This window comes from Capsella rubella, unplaced genomic scaffold (assembly GCF_000375325.1).
Source record: "Capsella rubella cultivar Monte Gargano unplaced genomic scaffold, Caprub1_0 scaffold_7, whole genome shotgun sequence".
In the NCBI taxonomy this organism is placed as follows: Eukaryota; Viridiplantae; Streptophyta; class Magnoliopsida; order Brassicales; family Brassicaceae; genus Capsella; species Capsella rubella.
Window position 1 is genome coordinate 16,999,769 of NW_006238917.1, and position 23,065 is coordinate 17,022,833.

General features: G+C 35.8%; 5 protein-coding genes across 7 annotated transcripts; 3 read left to right on the plus strand and 2 right to left on the minus strand.

Annotated features, from left to right (window-relative positions):
- The first annotated feature begins 119 nt into the window (after window positions 1–119).
- Window positions 120–3,211, plus strand: LOC17879790 (translation initiation factor eIF-2B subunit delta). The gene is made up of 7 exons (XM_006283245.2): window positions 120–653; window positions 808–936; window positions 1,114–1,475; window positions 1,639–2,383; window positions 2,472–2,568; window positions 2,661–2,715; window positions 2,805–3,211. Exons 1-7 carry the CDS (start codon window positions 173–175, stop codon window positions 2,865–2,867), a joined length of 1,932 nt encoding a protein of 643 aa, XP_006283307.1. The 5' UTR covers window positions 120–172; the 3' UTR covers window positions 2,868–3,211.
- A 30-nt stretch (window positions 3,212–3,241) lies between these two features.
- Window positions 3,242–4,856, minus strand: LOC17877690 (probable transmembrane ascorbate ferrireductase 2). The gene is made up of 4 exons (XM_006284408.2): window positions 4,625–4,856; window positions 4,381–4,429; window positions 3,732–3,931; window positions 3,242–3,648 (listed from the first exon to the last, which is right to left on the minus strand). The coding sequence occupies exons 1-4, from the start codon at window positions 4,769–4,771 to the stop codon at window positions 3,352–3,354; spliced, it is 693 nt and encodes a 230-aa protein (XP_006284470.1). The 5' UTR covers window positions 4,772–4,856; the 3' UTR covers window positions 3,242–3,351.
- A 2,986-nt stretch (window positions 4,857–7,842) lies between these two features.
- Window positions 7,843–8,764, plus strand: LOC17877807 (putative invertase inhibitor). The gene has a single exon (XM_006285610.2). It carries the CDS (start codon window positions 8,033–8,035, stop codon window positions 8,636–8,638), a length of 606 nt encoding a protein of 201 aa, XP_006285672.1. The 5' UTR covers window positions 7,843–8,032; the 3' UTR covers window positions 8,639–8,764.
- A 191-nt stretch (window positions 8,765–8,955) lies between these two features.
- On the minus strand, window positions 8,956–12,868 carry LOC17880187 (zinc finger CCHC domain-containing protein 8). 3 transcript variants are annotated; one of them, XM_023778431.1, is made up of 9 exons: window positions 12,788–12,868; window positions 11,685–12,088; window positions 11,452–11,536; window positions 11,239–11,314; window positions 10,621–10,701; window positions 10,395–10,525; window positions 9,978–10,236; window positions 9,824–9,887; window positions 8,956–9,690 (listed from the first exon to the last, which is right to left on the minus strand). In XM_023778431.1, the coding sequence occupies exons 2-9, from the start codon at window positions 12,016–12,018 to the stop codon at window positions 9,113–9,115; spliced, it is 1,608 nt and encodes a 535-aa protein (XP_023634199.1). In that variant the 5' UTR covers window positions 12,019–12,088; window positions 12,788–12,868; the 3' UTR covers window positions 8,956–9,112. The 3 variants fall into 3 exon arrangements, with proteins under 3 accessions (XP_023634199.1, XP_006283506.1, XP_023634198.1); XM_006283444.2 differs by having other exon boundaries at window positions 11,452–11,533; window positions 12,591–12,862; XM_023778430.1 differs by having other exon boundaries at window positions 12,591–12,862.
- A 312-nt stretch (window positions 12,869–13,180) lies between these two features.
- LOC17879923 (FBD-associated F-box protein At5g38590) lies at window positions 13,181–15,078 on the plus strand. Its single transcript, XM_006283790.2, has 4 exons — window positions 13,181–13,269; window positions 13,453–14,298; window positions 14,389–14,529; window positions 14,606–15,078. Exons 2-4 carry the CDS (start codon window positions 13,474–13,476, stop codon window positions 14,849–14,851), a joined length of 1,212 nt encoding a protein of 403 aa, XP_006283852.1. The 5' UTR covers window positions 13,181–13,269; window positions 13,453–13,473; the 3' UTR covers window positions 14,852–15,078.
- Window positions 15,079–23,065: the final 7,987 nt, after the last annotated feature.

The following is a 23,065-nucleotide window of genomic DNA, read 5'->3' on the forward strand; positions in this document are numbered from 1 at the left end:
AAAATAAATAAATATTATCACGTAATTTAATGAAGAAATAAAATATAATTAAAAAACCCTATTCTCCGTTTTATTCGTCTGGAGAAAATAAAATAAAAATTCGATCCCCAAATCCAAATTTAATAATTCCGAATTCTTCACCGAGAAATTTCATAGTTTCTTCTCCGACGCGATGGAGTCTCGACGGAACCCTCGCGCCGTAGTCGACCCAAAGGTCCGGCAAGTTGGTTTCTTCACATCATCTCAACCCGATTCTTCTTCTTCTCAACTTCAACAACCCGACCCGATCTCCGCATCCGCTTCTTCTCCTCCAGTTTCCACCATTTCTCCTTCCGGCAACTCACTCTCCCCAGTCATGATTCCTCCTCCTCGTCACAATTCCTCTGATGCCTTCCCTCTTCGAAACGCCGTCGTTGCGTCAGCCGTTTCTCCGTCTTCGTTTTCTTACTCCAGCCGCCGCGATTTCCCTGACGGATCAACGACGGCGTCTCCTGGACGCCATTCTAGGGGTAGTTTCGTAAAATCTTCTGTTCCTGTTGCTTCTTCGCTTCCTGGTATTGGGATGGATTCTATGGCCGCGGCTAAATCTAGTAGTGTTCCTGCTAGTGGCTTGACCACTGTCTCCGTCGTTACCATGCCTCCTGGACTTTCTGGTACTGTCACTATAATCTTCGAATCGTAATTTTGATTAGATTTTGCTTTGTTACGAGTGACTGAGTTTGAAAATTCTTGATTGATTTGCGAATTGGTTCTTTAGGATAATGAAGGCTAATGGAATCACAATGTTGTTCTTGTAATTAATTGCAGAGAAGGCTAGTGGAATGGAGGTGGAGAGTGACCATAAGAAGAATTCTAAGCCATTGAAAGAGAAAACCACAAAAGCTGAGAGGCGAGCTATTCAAGAAGCTCAAAGAGCTGCTAAAGCAGCTGCAAAAGGTGCATTTTTTTTTAATTAATACCAATGTGTGATTTTATCGCCAAGAATGTTTCATCAGCTTAGTTCAGGGATGTTTTTAGCATTGCTTTTAGTCCTTCATTGAATGGAATAGCTGGGTGCTCTGTTGTGCATTTTGCAATATCTTGATCAGTTTGTGTAATACTGTGCTATATTAGTTGATGGTGGGAAGGGACCAGCAGTGACCTCAGCCTCGGTGGCTTCAACCAGTGCTAAAGCTGCTAGACCAGCAAAGCCTACTTCTCAGAAGAATGATGTTGCTGTAGCTGCTGGAGCAGCTGAGAAGAAGGGTGGTCCATCTGAGAAAGATAGAAAGAAAGATGCTCCTCATCCCCGCATGCAGTATGATGATGAGAGTAGAGTCGTGAAGGCCAAAAGACGTGCTGTTGTAAAACAGACCGAGGCTAAAAACAGGGTTGAGTTATTTAGGCATTTGCCTCAGTATGAGCATGGCACTCAACTTCCTGATCTCGAGACCAAGTTCTTCCAGCTTGACCCTATGCATCCTGCTGTGTACAAGGTATTTCATTTCTCTTGAATTCATTTGGTGGGTGCTTGTAATATACTATTACTTCTCTTTGTTAAAAACAAGGAACCGTTTGTTCGAATTAGTGGTTGCTATTACTTCTTTAAGATAAATGTTACTTGTGTTCTGAATGAGTATTAGTTATTGTGGTTATCAGGTTGGTCTTCAATATCTTTCTGGGGATATCTCTGGTGGTAATGCCAGGTGTATTGCGATGCTCCACGCATTCCAAGAGGTTGTCAAAGATTATTCGACACCGCCTGAGAAGAATCTTAACAGGGACATGACTGCTAAAATAAGTAGCTACGTCTCTTTCCTCATAGAATGCCGTCCGCTTTCGATCAGCATGGGAAATGCAATCCGATTTGTGAAAAACAGGATTGCAAAGCTGCCTATAACACTTTCTGAATCTGAAGCAAAAGCTGCTCTTCAGTCAGATATTGAACGGTTCATTAACGATAAGATCATAGGGGCAGATACGGTGATAGTCAAACACGCTGTTTCGAAAATAAGAGATGGTGATGTCCTTCTGACCTACGGATCTCCCACTGCTGTTGAGATGGTATTATTACATGCACATGAACTCAGGAAAAAGTTTCGGGTCTTGGTGGTGGATTCTCGCCCAAAGCTTGAAGGGCAGCTACTGCTTCGTAGATTGATCAAACGAGGCATTAACTGTACATACACTCATATAAATGCCATTTCATATATCATGCATGAAGTCACCAAAGTGTTTCTGGGCGCCTCATCAGTTTTATCTAACGGAACTGTTTACTCAAGGGTTGGGACTGCTTGTGTTGCAATGGTTGCAAGTGCATTTCGTGTTCCTGTGCTTGTATGTTGCGAAGCATACAAGTTCCATGAGAGGGTGCAATTGGATTCAATATGCTCCAATGAGCTTGGTATGCATTATCTTCTCTCTATAACATATCTCACACCGCCTCTGCTTTGTTTTACCTTACATTGAATTTCTTGCTTTTTCACCTTTAGGTGATCCAAATGCTATTTCAAAAGTTCATGGAAGAGAAGACATAAACTACTTAGATGGCTTGACCAACAACGCAAACCTGCAGTTTTTGAACTTGATGTAAGCTTGTGTGATCGGAGAAGTGAAACTATGTTCTTGCTTATACTATTCTTCTCTGTCACTAAACCCGTTTGTGATTTTCTTAATGACAGGTATGATGCTACACCTTCAGATTACATTTCCATGATAATCACAGATTATGGCATGGTAAGATTGATAGATAATTCATGCGACATAGTTTCTCCATTCATTCAAAATCTCAAATCATCGAACACTGACCATGTTTTCTTTCTCAGGTACCACCCACAAGTGTGCCTGTCATCGTGAGAGAATATCAGAAAGAACATTTGCTTGTCTAAGCAAAGCTCATTTTTTTGCAAAAGCTCTTCTTCTTCAACCCCTTCCTCTAGCTCAGGCTCTTCTAGTCACAACCCGCATAGAATAACTACCGGCACTGCCTCCCTCATCCGCTTCTTTTCCTGAGTACCGGGTTCATTTTTTTTGCCTTTGACATGTTTTTAGAAACTTTTGACTCTGTGAAGAGTGCGATTCATCATCCGCCTCTCCGGAAAGATTTTATCGATATCGGTGATGTTTTTCTTTTGTATGTGATGTATGAGTGAGGCTTCTCTTATTCTCCCTTCTCATGGAGATTGATACAAATCTTTCTCAGAGTTTATGCCAATTGTTTTTTTTTGGTTTTGTTCTCATGTTTTGCTTGTAAATAGGGATATGCACTGCCGTAAAATCACTCAGAAAAAACTCAGTTACACAAATCGTCTCTAAAAGGAACATATGTTCTGATAGTCCAAATGTTAAAAGAGATCTTTTTGAGGCTTCACTCTATTGTGTGAGAACTTGATCTTTGCCATTGACCGGAGTAACCACAGCGAGGATCACAAAACCGCCAAGAACAAGAACGAGAACGCCCATTGTGTTGACTATCATTGCCTCTGTGGAATACCGAGTTATCACCTGATTCACTTGCAGGAACGTCAACTTCTCAAGAATCCCTGTGGTTACAGTCACCAAGGCCAATGCATATATGTAAATCCCTAAGAACACATGCCATGGCATCAAGCTGACTCGGCTATTTCTTGAACCGCCCGGGTACCAATAAGTCACAAACCCTGCTGCCCACTGTTTGTAATCATAGCTTTAAGTCCTTGGTTAAACTATTCGATTAATGAAGATTGTTGTTAATAAGAGAAGAGATATTGTACCTGGAAGGCAAAAAGAAAGAGGCAAGCAAGGCCGAGCCATGAATGGAGACTGTAGAAATTTTCGATCCCTTTGTCAATATGGAACTTAAGAGCCGCCCATACTCCGATTAGGCTTAGAATAAATGCTGAGAATTGCAGTGTAAGATGAACCAATTTCTTCAAGTTCTTTGTACCTTGAACTGACTTGTACGCTAACATTGCTGCATAATTTCAATGTACCCCAAAATATTAGAAACCAAAAAAAAAAAACTGAAAAGACCATAACATTTCCATGGTCTCTCTGAAGAACTAAAAATACAGTAATTAAACAAGAAAGCTAATACTATGAATCCTAAACCGACATATGTATTCAAATGTTAGAAATGGAAACTCGAAGAACATAACGTTCCAGTGAAGAATACGTTCATCGAACATGAAAACCGATACAATGAATACGAAACCTCTTGACATTAGAATGAGTCCCCAGTCACTGCAATGAATGAAACATACTACAAATTTCAAATCTAAACAATAAAGTCAAGACCCTAAACTCCTATAAACTCTTACAAAACATCCTCAAGAAAGAAACACAAATCAATGTCAACGTGATAATAACTAACAAGCATATCTAAGGCAATAAAAAACAATGTGAAGGAGACTGTTTGCTCACCTTCACCATTGAAGAGTACGAGTCCAATCACCATCATCACTGGATGAACCTACAGCACAAACAAAGATATCTAACATCATCAGATACATCTTTGGATAGACAACGTTACACACAAAAACAAAGTATAACACAAATTTCAATATCTCCAAAAAAAAATGTGAATTTCAGACACTGAGACACAACAAATGAACTTTTCATCCAATCTAAACTTAAATACAAGAAATCGAAAGAGAGGGATATATACATTAAAGATGTGATCTTTGTTATCGGAAGAAAGAGCTAAGCCTCCTCTGTAATGAACAGTCCATGTCAGAACCATAGCCGCGATGATGAAACCCAAAACCCTCACTACCAGAAAGATCGGGAACCCACCAAGCACCGGCACCGCCATACTTTTCCGGCGATCAAAGGAAGAGACTTTCGGGGATTTATGGATGAAAATACCCAATTTTTAGATCGGCGATGCGGAGAAAATACAATTACTCGACTTTGAGTTTGAGGTCAACTAACCAAACCATACTGATTTGCCATAAACATTATAATTGCTTTTATTTTTGGTTTAATTAGATACTTTCCTTTTTTTTTTAAATCAATAATTATAAAATATTTTGCTATTTTCCTTTCACACTACTGTATGATATTTTATTATAAGATTTTTGCAGAAATTAAATTATTTTAAAACTAAATAGAAAAATATATTTTCATGTTGTAACTGCATATCTATTGATCACATTTATCAAATATAAATCATTTCATAACTACATAAGAAATTACGCTTTGTACTATAGTTTGCAATCAATGATTGTTCAAATCCATACAAATACAAGTGACGTTTTTGCAGTCCTTAATTTTGTTTTGGTTGATTCTGAATTTTGAATTTTGAATTTTTTTCATTCCAAAATTTTTTCCTAAGTACATAACCTAAGGAATATTACATGGCATATTCCTTTCTTCACACTTATTATACATACTTTACTTCACACCATTACTCACATCATTACTTTTACTTCACACATCAATACTTTACTTGATACTTCACTTCATGTCTTTATTTATTTCACATCAATACTTTGCTTGATTCTCTGCTCCATTTATATGTGCGCTTCTAAGTTGAATAAGTGAAATTCTCAAATTCACTAATTTGCAATTTATTGTTTTGATTATTTTCTTTCATCTTTCAGTAAACTATTTTATCACGTTAAATATCTACAAAACAAAATAGGATGTCTTTGAGATATATACAACATCAAAGTTCCACAGCAGAGCAAAATAAATATATTTATTAGATTTACTTTCAATATTGCATTTATTTGATTCTTGTCCGGATGGAGTCATTATGATATAGATTGAGGATTTTGTAAGGAAGTTACAAGATTGAAAATCAGAAGCTTTTGTATAGGTCTGAAATTTCAATGCAAGACTGCAAGCTTAATTTGCTTAACACTTTACTTCAAGCTTTGCTAAAACCTACACCTATCAATAGTAAGTTTAATAAATCAATGGACTGATGTAAACATTATAATTAATTTTGTTCTTGAAGATAAAATAATAATATAATATTCACAAATACTAGTTTTGCAAATTTTGAGAGTGTTAACTTTGGAAAAAAATTTAGATTAGTGCTATTTTATGATATTTCTCTAAAATATATATACTAGTATTTCAAAGAAATTGATTAACATAATATAAAATCTAATATGGAACTATCAAAAAATATTTTGGATAGTAAAATATTTAATTATCAAAAAAGATTTGTGTTCTTTTTTTTTCTGGTAAACGGGAGGAGACGATAATCTCCATAATTTATTTATAGAAAATAAATGAATTACCATCGAACATTACGTAAGAATGCAGTTTTGGGGAATGCAATACAATTTTTATTAAAAAAAAAAAAGAGATTTTGTGGTAAAAAATAACATGTGAGATTTGTGGTGGAAAATAATAGATTTTTTTTGAAAATTTTTATGTACAAAAAATGATTCGAACAATATTAACATTGGAGGAACAAAAGATAGAAATAATAACAAAGATAATATGAACAAAGTAATTTGTTAAGCTTACATTGTAAGTTCATTTGAATATAGAAAAATAAGTTAATTAAACGATTTGTTATATTTTTTCTCTTTATCACACAAATACTACATCAACTAGTATACACATAAAAGCGTGTTATACAAATGCACTTATCTGCTCAATATTACAAATATAATAAAACATAACAAAACTTTTAGATATTTTTAGCCGGATATACATTAAGAGCATCTCCAACCCAAGGTTATTAGCTGAGTTCCGAGCTTAAAACATATTAAAAATAAATAAAAAATAAATAAAATGATAAAGGTGGGTTGTTAATGAAGAGTTTTAAGGATAGGTTCGTGTTAGATGTGCACATTATTATTATGGTGTGTCATAGTATTACTGGTTGTGAATTGTTGGGCAAAAAAATAAAATTGAATGCACTTCTGTCTCTCTCTCGCTTCTCTCTTTTTTCTTTCTTAACTTTAATTAATATTAGGTAATAAAAATTTATTAACAACTCTCTTTACGAGTATGTTGTTGGAGATGGTCTAAGAAGACGAGTGTTCTTTGTTCTTTCAAATGCACAAATTAAACTTAACTTATGTTCTATATGAATACAAGTTTAAAATCTTATAATTTCATAAAACAAACTTGGTGTCATTATGAATACCTATTGTTGATACATACCAATCCAATCCTAAATCTTATATTTATTTTTTTTTCATTTAAAATAATAAATATAATTCTTTAATGAACTACAAAAATGTGTGTATTATAAAAATAGAAATTTCTTTTTATTTTATTTAACCACAAATATTTAAATTTTTGGGATGGTGGCATAACCCAATCTAAGATATTCAAAGAATTTAGACCTCTACTCAGTTGATTTGATAAATTTCTACAAGAAACATAGCAAAACATGATGGAGATTTATATCAATCTGTTAGATTCACCAAGCGATAAGCAAAGATAAGTTGCATATATAACAGTAGATAGTAGCTATAGGTCATACAAGAAGCAAAATCTTCTCTAAAAGTCAGAGAAGCCAAAACTTTTACTATAGTCTTTGCTAAAACGTTAATTTCACTCAACCCGTGAGTTCATCGTTGACAACAGTTAGAATATACCAGTCCGGTAAAAAGCTAACCGTGTGACAAGAATAAGTTGAGCCCTCAACATCCATAATGATAAGAACATCTTCTTCATTAACCAAATGAGATGATGCGTTGAACTTTTCAACATCTTCTTGGCAACAAGATTCATTACAATTTTTATTTATTTATTGGTCCTTTCAGGGCTTAGCTGTCACGATTAATCATCCAATTAATAAATACAACGTTGACTAGAGAATAATAATAACGTTATCTGATTTCCAATTGAATCTTAATCTAAACCAAAAACTAAATTTTCTCACTTTGAGTTTGCAATCTCACAACTTTTCAAAACTGAACAATACATTTGTATTAGAGTAGAAGCAAGTGAAACCCATCGTTGATGACACTTTACTCAACCCATCTTAAATCGTCAAATATTCCCACAATACAAAAACGACGTCGTAAGTACTCTATGATCTCTCTATATAACCAAAACAAATGAAGTAAGAGTTAAGAAGAATCTTCATACTAGAAAAACAATGGAGCTCTCTCAAGTCTTCTTCACCATTTTCTTATTCTTCCTTCTCTCACAAGCAAACTCAACAACCGATCTGATCTCACAAACCTGCAAATCTTGCGCAGCCAAATCCGCGATCTTCGACTACAGCTTCTGCGTTTCATCTCTCAACAACTCTCCAATATCTCTGCCTTCTCCGACCAATCTCTCATCTCTCGCCCTAGTTCCAATGCTCCAAGCTCTCGACAACGCCACAGCAACAGCTTCCACCATTCAGCAGCTTCTGATTGTCGACGATGAAGGCGGTTTCCGCGGCGCTTGCCTCCGTGACTGCCTCGAGCTTTACCAGGACGCCGCAGATAGATTAGAGGAGGCAGTGAGGGTTTTTGTAACGAGGGAAGAGTTGGGGACGGTGAACATAATGGTGAGCGCAGCCATGGAATCCGCCGTTACTTGTGAGAACGGGTTTAAGGAGAGAGACGACGGTGACAGTGACGCTGACGGTGGTGGTGATATGACCTGGACGTCTCCTATCGCTAGTGAGAATCACAAACTGTTTGAGTTTGGTCAGATTGCTCTTTGTATAATCAATATGATCTCTTCTTCTGTCACATCTATATCTTTCTAAATCGTTTTCAATAGTATATGGTGATTGGTGAGTGACCTTTTAAAGCTTTTGTTTGTATGAAAAGCGACAAAAGGATAAAGTGATAGCGTAACCAATAATCTCTAATGCATTTAAATGCTCACAATATTCGTTACAAGTTGCAACTTACAAGTTACATCTTCCTCTCACATCCACACAGACACAAGAACTGATGTAACCAAGTTCTTCTTATCTATATCTTTGTGTAACATGTACTACTAAGACAACAGGAGTAACTAACTTTTCAATTTAAGAGGTGAAGACGTACCCAAAAATAGTTAAAACCTTACGCCAAAGTCTAAATCTAAACGTATAATAACCGCCAAGAAAAAGTCTGATAACTTGTAAAAAGCTTCCACTTTCATGGACATGAATACAACAACAAAATCCCACTTAGAGAGCGTAGAAAAGGAAACCCTAACCATACACATACACACAGCTAACAATCTCACAATTTCATCTTCTGCTGCTTAATCTATAAGACCAATCACGATCGTCCCTGTCCCTGTCCCTGTCCCTGTCCCAGTCCCTGTCCCAGTCTCTATCCCTGTCCCAGTCTCTGTCCCTATCCCTGTTCCTGTCTCTATCTCTCTCTCGGAAATCAGCATCATAAGAAGAATAATCCCTCTTACTTCTTTCGGATCCAGATCTATCTAACCCCGGGCTTCTTGATCTAGAGCTATAATCTTTTGAACCATACCCGTAATCATATCTACTGCCATACCTTGGAGGATAACTAGATGATTCAACACCAAGCGGACCATCATCTCTGTAATCATTTCCTCTGCTTGTTCTTTGTTGCCATCGACCGCTTCTGTTGTTGTTCCTATGTGAAGGAGCAGCTTCCCAAAGCCACTCATCTGCGTTTTCTGGCAAGGGAGCGTTAATTCCTGGAAACTCGACTGTCTTTTTCAATTGTGGCTCTGGAGGGGGTGCTTTTTCCAAAATTTCCCCATCCTCACTCTCCATTTCCTCCCGATTCTCCACCTCTTCTCCAAATATAGTGATTCCAGACATATGGTCATCTTCTGGAGCTAGAGACATAAGCACAGGAAGAAGCAGATACAATAGAAAGTGTGAGAACATCTAGTATAGTTTAGCTCCTGTGCAAAATCCACTTCTTTTCCATGTACATGAATGATAAGAAAACAGAGCATTAAAGCTTACCTAAGTAACCTGGAGGGTACCCAATCTCTCGCATTCTGTTAAGCCAAGGAGGTGGATCTAGTTCCTTCAAAAGAGGAAAGCAATGATCTAAGAAATCTGGAATCGAGCATATTGGTAAGAGCTTATACAAAGAAAAAAAAAGGTTCAAAATTACCCCAAGATTCAGAAGCTGGCGTGTCTCTGCATCAAGTGTGCCAGGTTTCAAGCCATCGTACTTTCCAGTTTGAGCTTTTTGATAATATCTTGATGGTAGACGGGGACCACTACTACTCTGATTTCGTTTAGATTTCTGAAGCTTCCGGGCACTGTTAACCGCTAATCGATCAAAAGGCTTTGGACATTCTCTTAGGGAATGACTATAGCCACCACAATTGAAGCAACGTGGAGGGTCATCATCAATAATCTCCAATCCTCTGAAACAATAGGTACATTAAATGTTACATGAATGCACCCATTAAACATTTACTGTTAGGTTATTCTACAAAAAATCTAAGTAAAGCAGAAGTAAAGGTCTGTTATAGATATAATACGAAACAGGTGGATGTTGCTACAAATTTTAGATTCACTTTACCCTTCCAAGTTTCTTGAGCCATCTGCTAAACCAATTGCAAATTTACGGTCATAAAGAGGAGTGCTGCTACTTTCCACTAAAATGAACTGTTCTAACTGCTTCGGACCAGTTTGGTTATCGATCCAGTATGACTGTGTAAGAAAGAATGCACCAATTGTCATGTTATGAAGATTACTGATATAAATAGTTAACAGTTTTTAATAGCGCTGACAACATTTTCACTCACCACAGATGAAGTCTTCTGCAATCCAACACGTAAGGCGGGAAAATATGTCTCTTCACCAGATTCTAATGGCTGTTCTTGATTCTGAGAATATAACCAATGAAAAGACTCTACCTTTAAGTTTCATACATTATAGGTCAACAATTTATATTCGAATAAAACCCTAGTCAACAAACAACTTCCCCATGTGAAGTTTATAATCTTATCATATAAACTAAAAGATTTTGATATCATGGACTATTATAAGGATGCCTAAGTCAATGCTAGTTCTGTTTTACATAAGCAAATAGTTGGTTCCTTAGTACAAATATGGCTAAGGCCTATCTAATGCAAGGATATCAAATTGGAGATCCACAGCATAGTTATAGATACTTTACGGCTAAGGCCTATCGAATGCAAGGATAGCAAACAGGAGATTCAAAGCATGCATAATATCGATATTTTATATGGTCCCTGAGTATTTAGTATTAAATACTTGCACACTTCTTCAGCTCGGTATTCAATAAAGATTTTCTTAACAATATCTTAATTGATCAAATATGGAAAAATGATAACAGTCCCTGTTAAATTCACTACAAAGAACATTTTAGAGAGTAAATGACCTCCTCCATACAGACATACCTGAGCCGAGGACGTGTGTTCAGCCTCCCATTCTGACCATTGCTGTAGTAAACTTTCCAGCTTCTGCTTACTATCTCTGAAAGATGCAGTCCATTAACAATTGAAACAATGGTAAAGCCACAAATCACATAATAACAGAAATGCTTAGGTAAGCACCACTTTATGCAACTTATAGTTACATGCAGTTGAGTTGTGACTTGTTTTTCATCTAACCTTGTCAAGTGTTTATAAGTAACATGGACAGTAGGCTGTTGTTCGTCAGATGATGTTCGGGGTCTTTTAACACCTGATTTAGCTGCTATATTGAATTATGGAAAAAAAAAAAAGAAGCTAACATAATCACAGACATCGAGTCTGAGTAACAAATAACTACCAAAACAGATCAAGTGCCATGTCTAATCAAAATTGCAAGCAACCTTCAACATAGAAGGGCAAAAGAAGGATACAGCTAACATCCAAAGTGGCACTGTGAGATAGTGTCTCTTTTGGAATACCCACTTTCTCATCTACCACCACACTTTCAACACTTACATTGAAACCGTCACTAACCTGCTCTGTTAATATTTCCCCAGACTCCTGGCCACCCACACCCACAGTTCTCAAATTCTCTTCTCTCAAATCCAAATCTTTCTCCATATCTACATTTCCTGTCACGTTCTCATCATTACCAACTAAAGGATTAGCCTCAGGTGACCCATTCCCAGATTCAAGGCCATTTTTCTGTACTTCCAAACCAGAATTATTTGAAGCTGGCAGGTCAGTCACATCCTCAGCTTCCATTTTTAGACAAAACTGTAAGCTTCTATATCCTCAAAACAATTTCACTAACCACCCATAAAAAAAAATACCCCTGTTATAAGAAACGACAGTATCAGAAATGCCAGAACAAAATATAAGAACACTACATATTTTCAAGACCAAAAGAATCATATCCAAAACAAGCTACATAAGATTTAGTACCCTTAAGAAAAGAATCAACAAATCATATCCAAAACAAGGCTCACAAGATTCATTTCCCTTAAGCAAAGAATCAACAAATCAAATCCAAATCAAGCTACATAAGATTTAGTTCGCTTAAGCATAGAATCAGCAAATTATATCCAAAACAAGGCTAACAAGATTAAATGAATCAACAAAAAAAAAAAATCAACATTGATTGAATGTAAATTACTAAGAATGAACAATCTACCAAAAAAATTCAGCTCCTAGAGCGATTAATTGAATCCCAGCTCGTTTCATCAATCCAAAAAACCAAACGAAAATCCAGAAAATTAGGGTTCAAGACTACAAGATTACATTGCATATCTACTCAATCCGAAACTAGGGTTCAAATATTCACAAAATAAACTCACCAGAGCTTAATCTACTCAATCCCAAACCTTAAGCATATACTCGCATAGCAGAAACTATAGAAATATTTTGGAAATTTTGAAGAGGAAGACGAAACGACATGAAGGATTCGTCGGTAGAACTTATGGAAAGCTACAAAGAAAGTAACAAGAAATTGAAGCTTGGAAGAGATTTTACAAAGAGAGAGAGAAAGCTTAACCTAGTCAATGGAGAAGTTTGCAGAAGCAAACAAAGAAGTGAAGAAGCAAAAATGGCGATAGAGAGATTAGATAGATCTGTGAGATTTTAAAGGAAGAAGACTGTTTTATTCATCCGCCCAAGACTTAAAAGAATAAAGAGACAATTATCCAATGCTACGCAGCGCACTGAATTTACTATGAGCCTAGTCAACTTACAAAACGGTGCGTGTTTGATTTACCAAATTATGAGCCTAGTCAACATACAAAACGGTGCGTGTAAGAAATACATTGAATAAAACTTTTTTTTTTTGGTAAGTAATCTTTTTTTTTCCCCAAATTGAAAATTTGAATGACGACCCGGTTTGGTAACCCAATTAAATGCAAAGACGAACCGGTTCGATGAATGGTGTGTGGTGGTGAGTGAAAGGGACGATGAAATTGAAGCTTTGATGGAGACGATTCTTACCGATTCCGATATCTTCTGATCATCCTCTTATGCAGTGTAAGTAAAATGCGATTTGGTGTTGTTCTGATTTATCTTTTGATTCTGTTTTCTTCCCGAAATCGAATTCATAGATTTTTAGGGTTTAAGCTTTTTTCTGGGGTTACGAATTCGTTTGCTTGGATTTAAAGACAACTCCTTTTTGAGTCTTACTGTGTTATTGATCTTTTTTGTTGTGAACAGTAACTTGGGTTTAGTAAAGATATGGATAGAATCAATGGATTGCCTGATGAGGTGCTAGTGAAGATATTAACGTTTCTTCCAACAAAGAAAGCTGTATCCACTAGCATTTTGTCTAAGCGTTGGGAGTTTCTTTGGATGTGGTTGCCTAGGCTCGACTACTTCATCTACATTACTAAATTGGGTACAAAGCCTGTGATTCGGGAATTTATCGAAAAGACTCTGCCTTTACATAGAGCTCCAGTCTTAGAATGCTTGCGTATTGGTTTATCCCCTACTTTTGAACCCAAAGATTTCATACGGTGGATTGATATCGCGGTTTCTCGCCATGTACGTGAACTGGAGATTTCTTATGTTACAAAGTATGGTAACTTATTCCCGAGTAGCTTCTTTACCTGCAAATCGCTCGTGGTCTTGAAACTCCGGTTATTAGTTCTCAGGGATGTTCCCTCTATGGCTTCTCTCCCATCTCTCAAAACTTTGCTACTTCAAAAAGTGTATTTCGTAAATGAAGAACTTCTTCAAGAGCTTCTATCTATTTGTCCTGTTCTTGAAGATCTATCGGTGGAATGTGCTGAAGATGAAGACATGGATGAGTTCACTATTTCCGTCCCGTCTTTGCAGAGATTATCACTCTCTATACCGTATGATTGGTTCTTGGAAGGGTTTGAGATAGATACTCCTTCTTTGACCTATTTGAAACTTCATGATTGGAATGAATGGGATCACTACTCTTTGATTAAAAATATGCCTAAGTTGAGGGAAGCATATGTCATTGTTAAACCCTTTCTTCTCAACAGTGTTATTAATTCAATCACATCTGTCAAGCGTCTTACAATATGTTCAGAGGTAATTAATTTCCATTTATCATTTGCAAGTTTTCAATCTCATTAATTTATAGAATCCTCTGTTAGTAGTAATTTTGATTTATGTGTGCAGGATGTGTATTGTGATGGTTTTGTCTTCAACCAGCTTGAACATCTGAAACTATGTGGGTGCCAAGAGGAGTCGTCGAATCTCCTTGGCCAGTTCCTCAAGGATTCTCCTAAGTTGCGAGTATTAGACATCTCTGTAGAGGGAGTAAGTTTCTTCGATATTTTTTCTGTTTATCTGATCCCCAGTATGGTTATAAACTAATTCTTCTGTTTGGCCACAGTTTCATGGGGATAACTGTGATGGTATGGTTTGCTGGAATCAACCGAGTCTTGTTCCTGAATGCTTGTTGTCGAGTCTGCAAATTTTCAACTGGTCACAATACTCTGGGAGACCACAAGAGAGAGATATCGCGGTTTATATCCTGAAAAACGCTCGTCACTTAAAGAAGGCAACAATTTTGGCTGATACAGATGAACATGGTGTTTCTAATCTTCAGATGATCAAGGAGTTGACACTTTCTCCCTGAGCATCAAGCACATGCCAACTCGTATTTGTTGAGGACTTGAAATCGTTTGTATAACGTAATTCTTATTTCCAGCAAAGAGCAAAAATGTATTCTTCCTTGACCTATACTGCTATGTGCTATGTTAATTGCACTGTGCTTTAGTTTTCTTCAAGGGTTTTGTTCTTTTCCTATATATATGTGTGGCTGTGTTACGTAAACTTGAATTAAGACAAATCCTTTGAGTTTTTTTGTAATATTCTTTATATATCTTATATTTCAGTAGCAGTGTACGTGAATTTGTAAGATATGGACGACAACATCAGTAATCTGAATGATGACTTGCTGGTGAAGATACTATCGCTTCTTCCAACAAAAGAAGCTGTATCCATGCGTTGTGTCTAAACGATGGGAGTTTCTTTGGATGTGGTTGTCTGAACTCGATTTTATTTCCTGTTGCAAACCAAATTGGAATGAAAGGCCTGAACTTGGGGATTTTATAGACAGGAAGTTGCCATTACATAGAGCTCTGGTCATCGAAAGATTACGTCTCGACGTAACTTGGAACCCATATATCGAACCTAAATGCATCAAACGGTGGATCGAAATCGCAGTTTCTCGTTATGTACGTGAGCTAGAGATTGTCTGTAAGTATGCAGACGACATACTACCGAGTAGCTTGTTTACTTTCAAATCGCTTGTGACTTTGAGAATACATAACTCTCATCTATGTTCCCTCTATGGTGTGTGAGTGTGTCTTCCCTCTCTGAAATCTTTGGAACATCTCTTCAACAGCTTCTATCTGGCTGTCCTGTTCTTGAAGATCTATGGGTGCAACTTTGTCGAAATAACAATTCAAGAGTGTTGACTATATATAGTCATCCCGTCTTTGGAGAGGTTATCACTTTCTTTAGACAAATGGAGTAATTTAAATAGGTGTGAAATAGATACTCCTTCTTTAAAGTATTTGAGTGTACTTATGGTTGAGGAAGGTAATATTAATCTTGAACACCACTACTCTTCTTCTTCGATTAAGAATATGCCTAAGCTACAGGAAGCATATATTATAATAATTGTACTGCTTAGAAATTATATTTAAAAAATTGAGAAAAATTTCTGAAATTTTCCAAATCATCCAAAATATTTCTCTTACAATTAACTTTTTTTTTTTCAACTGTCTTAAAATTAACGTTCAGAAAAAATAATAATAATTACACTTTACAAAATTATTGAAAGTTGACTGTTGCGAACATAAAGAAAATAATCTTTTGTTACCGTTGCTATGAAGAAAAAAAAAGGAAATAATTAATAGAAATGAAACCTCTTAATTAATTTCCTTTATTAATCGGACCGTTGTGAGAGATAAATATCAAATTCCCTTTTTATTTGAACTTTATAATTAATTTGTTTCTCTCTCTCTCTCTCTCTCAACTCAACGCTTCTTTCTTCTTCTTCGTTCTTCCTTGAGAGAGAAATCAAAACTCTTCTTCTTCATCTTCTTCTTCAAAACCCTAAATCCATCAATTTCTTTTGAATTCCGATGATGATGATCCACCGGAATCATACTTATACACACTCTGTAAATTCCGATGATAGTGATCCAATCCACGTGGAGAGACGTATTGAAATAAAAGCAATCCAAGGCGACGATGATCCGTGAGGATAAGATTGGAAAGTAATTTTTGATTTATCATCGTTTCGTTTCGTTTAATTGATTGAATGAGAGATCAGATCTGATCTCCTCTGTTCTTCTTCTTCTTCTTCTTCTTCTTCTTCTTCAATCTAAAATCAATATCCAGATTTCACAGGATATTGAATCTAGCCACGGAGACGAGCGAATTCAAAAGTGAAGAGAGGAATCGAATCAATGTGAGGTATTCGTAATAGTCCTCTGTCTTCTTTGGATTTGAATTTGTTATCTACGAGACTTATTATTAGAGAATAGAGATGACGATGATGTTTAGTGTCTAGAGAATGAATACCTAATTGTAAATTTGGAACATATCACATAGTTTGTTGTGGATGCTGAAACTTGTGATAAGCGTAGGTAGTGATTGGTTTGATGCATCACAGCACAATTATTGGGGAAGAGCCATGTTCGTGTGTGCTGAACAATTATTGGGGAAGAAGAAGCTGGTTAAGCATATATGGTCATCTCATTTAGATTCCCTTCTTTATAGTTTATGTACTTGTGTCTAAAATGTCTAATCATATGCTACTTAATATGACTAGGTACTTGATGGATGCTATGTTCCTGAGAGAAGCAATGAATCAAAGTGTTGATAGTTTGAGTCCATAGTCTCTGCTCACCGGAGAAGAGGTTTTACAGGCTTTATACAGAGAAGAGTTTCAGTAATGATTACAGCCGCAGACCTATACTGAAATATTGAGATCAAACCTTGCAAACACAGTTCTGACCTTCGATTTTATGGATGCTCCTGCTCCTGAATTGAGCCTTTGAAGTTTTGAATTACTTGGGAGGACTGGATGATGATGAAGGTAACTTGACAAATACAGGTGAGATAATGAGTGAGTGAGTTAGTTCCCCTTGGATCCACAGATGGCGAAGATGCTCATAGTCATTCCTGGATTCAACTGCTCAAACAAGATTCTCTAAGTTTCAGCCATGCTCTCAGGTACGCCCTTACTTTTGTTTGCTAGTCTTAAACTTGCTACCAATTTCCATTCTTCAACTAGACTAATGTGCATTAGCCTAAGTACTTAAATGATGCAGATTCTCAGTTATTCTCTCTCATGAAGCAAATGGTATCAGTCTCATAGTAGTTGCGAATTGCTTTATTCGGTATAGAGAGGCTCAAAGCAGAGGAAGCTAAAGCTAGGTTTGGACACATTGGTTGAAGATCACCTCACATTGTTTGAACGTCAAGCAAAACAGTAAGTAATTTATCCCTTTGTATGTAGCTGCTTTAGACAATTAAAATTTACTGTAACTAACTTGGTCAATGCAAAATTTCACAACGATGAAGATGCCAATTGGTGCTATGAAAACAGAGAGATGAAATCTGCAGACAATGATAAGAGAGCAGCTAGTTCAGAGATAATGTCAAAGTTCACAACCTAAAGATGTGCAGCACTCATTTAAACTACTACATCAACATAAGGTAAGGCCATGCTTGTCGGTTATTTCATGCTAGTGGCTTACATAGAACGCACTAGTCATTACTTGACAACCAAGTATGTCAAGACTTGTTGTATCGTTGGACAAGAGAAGCAATCCAAATCAAGGTATTAGCATGTTCGTAATACTCGTCATCTTTTAATTTGATTTGGAGAATTCATAAATTTGTGTGGTATTATAAAATAAAGATTGACATCTCTGATTCTCATGGGTTAGTTTGGAACATACAGGTGTAACTGCTCCCTCTTGTCTGTGGTTTCAAATTTCAGAACAACCACCAAGTCGCTTCCAGATTCTCAAGACATCACATCCTTGCAGGTATATACTATACTTTCTTACTTTCTTACCTTTTTCTTTTTAGTTAAAGAATAATCATTCTGATTTAAAGATATACAAAAGTAGATTTTTTTAAAATGTTTTTTCACTTCTAATTTTTATGATTTAAAAAACTAAATATCAAAGTTTTTATCAAATAATTTTCAAGTAAATAGTTTTAATTTTTAATTTAACCAAAATATTTTTTTTTATATATAAACTAAGTGTTAAATTGAAATACGTTGAAAACAAACCGGCCCTAGCATCCAGTCCCTTTGGGGTCCGTCAGTTTGGTGTGAAAGTTCAACATGTTTTCATGTATTGTAAATTTAATGCTTAGCATGTTTTAAAGCTTTATATTAAGTAAACTGTTTAGGTTTTCGACTAAGTAACCTAACCTAGCATCCAGTCCTTTGAAAGAAACGTAGTCCTCCAAAAAAATAGGTCTTTGAGGTTTTTATACCAACACGTAAAATGATCATCAAATTTTAGAACTGTTGCTTAGAAATTACGGTTTTTTTTAGCAAATGTATATTTTTCAATTAAGTATATATTAAAATGATATAATATCTAAATGTTGCTATGGGTATGCTTAAACTTGTTACCAATTTTCATTATGCAACTAGTCTAATGCGCAATAGAACTTAGCTTTTGTTGGGATAAGCTTGAAGAAGAAGACTTAGGAGACAAGTTACTTATTCCTAGTTGAGTTATGACTTAGGAATTGGATTGTGTTTAGGAGTTATCTAGATACAATTCCTATTAGAATAAGGTTTATCTCTTCTCTATATATATGAGTTATCAAAGTTGTGATAACCTTGTGAGATTAGAGAGAGATTAAGGGTTTTAGAAGCTTAAGTTTTGAGTTATTTTCTTAAGCAAATAAAGAGAGTTATTCTTTAAATTCTTGAATTCTAATCTTTCTTAAAGTCTAGATTTGGTATCAGAGCTTGACGATCTTGGTTTTACACACACAAATACTAAGATCATCAAACCATGAGTGAGATTGTTCCAACAAGCAACAAGAAGGAGGCTGTTCCCTCTTCTATTCAATGTCCAATGCTAAACAGTACTAACTATACTGCTTGGGCAATGAAGATGAGGTTGCTGTTGCGTGTTCATAAGGTCTGGGATACGATTGATCCTGGATCCACTGATATTGATAAAAACGACCTAGCTAGTGCCCTGATCTTTCAATCGGTTTCAGAATCTCTTATGCTGCAACTTGGACACTTAGACACCGCTAAGGCTGTATGGGATGCGATCAAAACACGCAACCTTGGAGCAGAAAAAGTAAAAGAAGCACGACTTCAAACTCTTATGGTTGAGTTTGATCGATTGACGATGAAGGAGACAGACACCATAGATGACTTTGTTGGCAAGCTTTCTGAAATTTCTTCCAAAGCAACATCTCTTGGGGAAAGCATTGAAGAAACCAAGATTGTTAAGAAATTTCTTAAAAGCTTACCAATGCAGACGTACATACAGATTTCGGCCACCCTTGAACAAGTTTTGGATCTCAAAACAACATCTTTTGAGGATATAATTGGGAGAATCAAAACTTATGAAGAACGAATAAGTGCTGCAGAGGTATCACAAGAGAATCAAGGCAAGCTTATGTATGCAAACTCAGAGTCATCATCATCCGGTCATGATCAAGAAGGAGGACAAGGCAGAGGTCGTGGTGGTTATCGAGGCAGAGGACGAGGTCGAGGAAGGACAAATTACCAACGTGATACATCCAAAGTCACGTGTTATCGATGCGACAAGTTAGGACACTATGCGTCTAATTGTCCGGATCGCTTGCTCAAGCTAATCAAAGCTCAAGAAGACCAAGAGAAAACAGAAGATGATACACAAGAAGCGGAATCACTTATGATGCACGAAGTGGTTTTTCTCAATGAGAAAAATGTGATTCCAAAAGAGCTTGAGGCATCATCGGACAAGGTGTGGTATTTGGACAATGGTGCGAGTAACCATATGTCGGGAAATCATACTTGGTTCAAAACAATCGACACAACAATCACGGGTAAAGTACGGTTTGGTGATGATTCTCGTGTCGATATCAATTAATGATTTTTTAAATTTTGTAAAATACAAAACTTACTTTTGTGTAAGAAAGAAAAATACATGTGCTGAGAATACAAAACAGTCGGTTCCTACTCAACTCATAGAGGTAATACAAAACTTACTTTTTGTAAAAACTTAATTTCTATTCATAAGTTGCACTAACTGTAAAAACGTTATTTTTCCTTATATGCTGAGAATTGTGAATCTAAAAAATACATTTTGGATAGAAAGCCCGGTCCAATAGAGGTTGAAGCTAAAATTATGTTGGATATAAAAATATGATCAATAGGGTTTAATTGGTGACCAAGAAAAAAAAGAAGATTAATAGGGTTTTATATTCTGGCAATTTGTCTCTGCGATATCTTCGGGAGTTTTAAATTTCCAATAGCTTACACCGGTATTGTTAAGGTATTGTTCATCTTTAGGGGGAGTTATTGGGAGATGGATTTTAAAAGAGTTTGTGGATTTCAAAAGTTTAGAGATTTTAAGATTCTCAAAAAGATTTGTTGATTCTAAAATAATGTTTACCCAGATTTTTAGAGTTTAATAGATTCTTCATATGATAGACTCTACAAATCCTTATGATAATTGCAGTATTTTGAAAGTTGTTTTTAATGACTAAATATGTAAGGAATCATTAAACCAATAACACCAGAATTTGATAGAATTGGAAAATCAATAAATACTCAACTTTTTGAATAACAAAGGATTTTAAATAGAATTACAAAATAGATACACCAATAACAAGAGATTTTATTAAGAATCTAAGAATCTGTACACCAATAACAATAGAATCTTAAACTCTAAAAATCTTTAAAAGTCATTCTCCCAATAACCCCCCCTTAGAGTCTTCTAGGGTTTGGTCTCGTTCTATATCTGTGTACGTGGGTCGTCTCAGCATGTTCTAGGGTTTTGTCTCGTTTCTATGTGTGTATGTGGCTGTGTTTCCTCTAATGACCCAATTTGTTTACTTGGCGCTTAAGACAAATCCTTGGACTCTTATGGTATTCTAACTTAATCCATAGGTATAAAGTTTCGTCTATGGTCATAATGTAATAGTAAGGTGAAGTCTTGGCTCTTGAATTAAGTGTCACTATAAAATTTACAGTAACATTTTTTGCGTTTCAATGGTGTTTACCCATTTGTATTTACGGGCTCTGCTCCATTCATATTGCTCTGTTTAGGATTTTCCATTTAATAAATTTTGAATTGTATTATAAAATTATGATTCGACCCGATATCAAACCCGACCCGACTACGACCCGTATTCGAAATTATTGTCTTATATATTATCAATTTATCATTCTATCATATGTAGTTATGTACGGTTCGGGAGAGTTCAAATCATTACCAGCTCTAACGGTATAGTTTATTACGTATAAAGCATGATATAATCGCATGTTTGAATATTTAAATTTGTAATCTTTTTACAAATTATAATAACTGTACTGCTTAGAAATTATATTTAGAAAATTGATCAAATTTCTGAAATTTTCCAAATCATCCAAAATATTTTTCTTAAAATTAAGGTTCACAAAAAAAAAAGAATAAAAAAAAAATTAAACTTTACAAAGTTATTGAAAGTTGGCTGTTCTGAACATTAAATAAAGAAATAATCTTTTGTTACCGTTGCCATGAAGAAAAAAAAGGAAATAATTAACAGAAACGAAACCACTTAATTACTTTCCTTTAAAATATATTTATTAATCTGACCGTTGTGAGAGATTAATATCAAATTCCCTTTTTATTTGAACTTCATAATTAATTTGTTTCTCTCTCTCTCTCTCAACTCAACGCTTCTTTCTTCTTCTTCGTTCTTCCTTGAGAGAGAAATCAAAACTCTTCTTCTTCATCTTCTTCTTCAAAACCCTAAATCCATCAATTTCTTTTGAATTCCGATGATGATGATCCACCGGAATCATACTTATACACACTCTGTAAATTCCGATGATAATGATCCAATCCAAGTGGAGAGACGTATTGAAATAAAAGCAACCCAAGGCGACGATGATCCGTGAGGATAAGATTGGAAAGTAATTTTCGATTATCATCGTTTTGTTTCGTTTAATTGATTGAATGAGAGATCAGATCTGATCTCCTCTGTTCTTCTTCTTCTTCTTCTTCAATCTAAAATCAATATCGAGATTTCACAGGATATTGAATCTAGGCCACGGAGACGAGCGAATTCAAAAGTGAAGAGAGGAATCGAATCAATCTGAGGTATTCGTAATAGTCCTCTGTCTTCTTTGGATCTGAATTTGTTATCTAGACTTATTATTAGAGAATAGAGATGACGATGATGTTTAGTGTCTAGAGAATGAATACCTAATTTGTAAATTTGGTACAGATCACATAGTTTGTTGTGGATGCTGAAACTTGTGATAAGCGTAGGTAGTGATTGGTTTGATGCATCACATGACAACCTCGTAGAGTTGCAGAGCCATGTTCGTGTGTGCTGAAAAATTATTGGGGAAGAAGAAGCTGGTTAAGCATATATGGTCGTCTCATTTAGATTCTCTTCTTTATTGTTTATGTACATGTGTCTAATCATATGCTACTTAATATGACTAGGTACTTGACTGATGCTATGTTCCTGAGAGAAGCAATGAATCAAAGTGTTGATAGTTTGAGTCCATAGTCTCTGCTCACCGGAGAAGAGGTTTTACAGGCTTTATACAGAGAAGAGTTTCAGTAATGATTGCAGCCGCAGACCT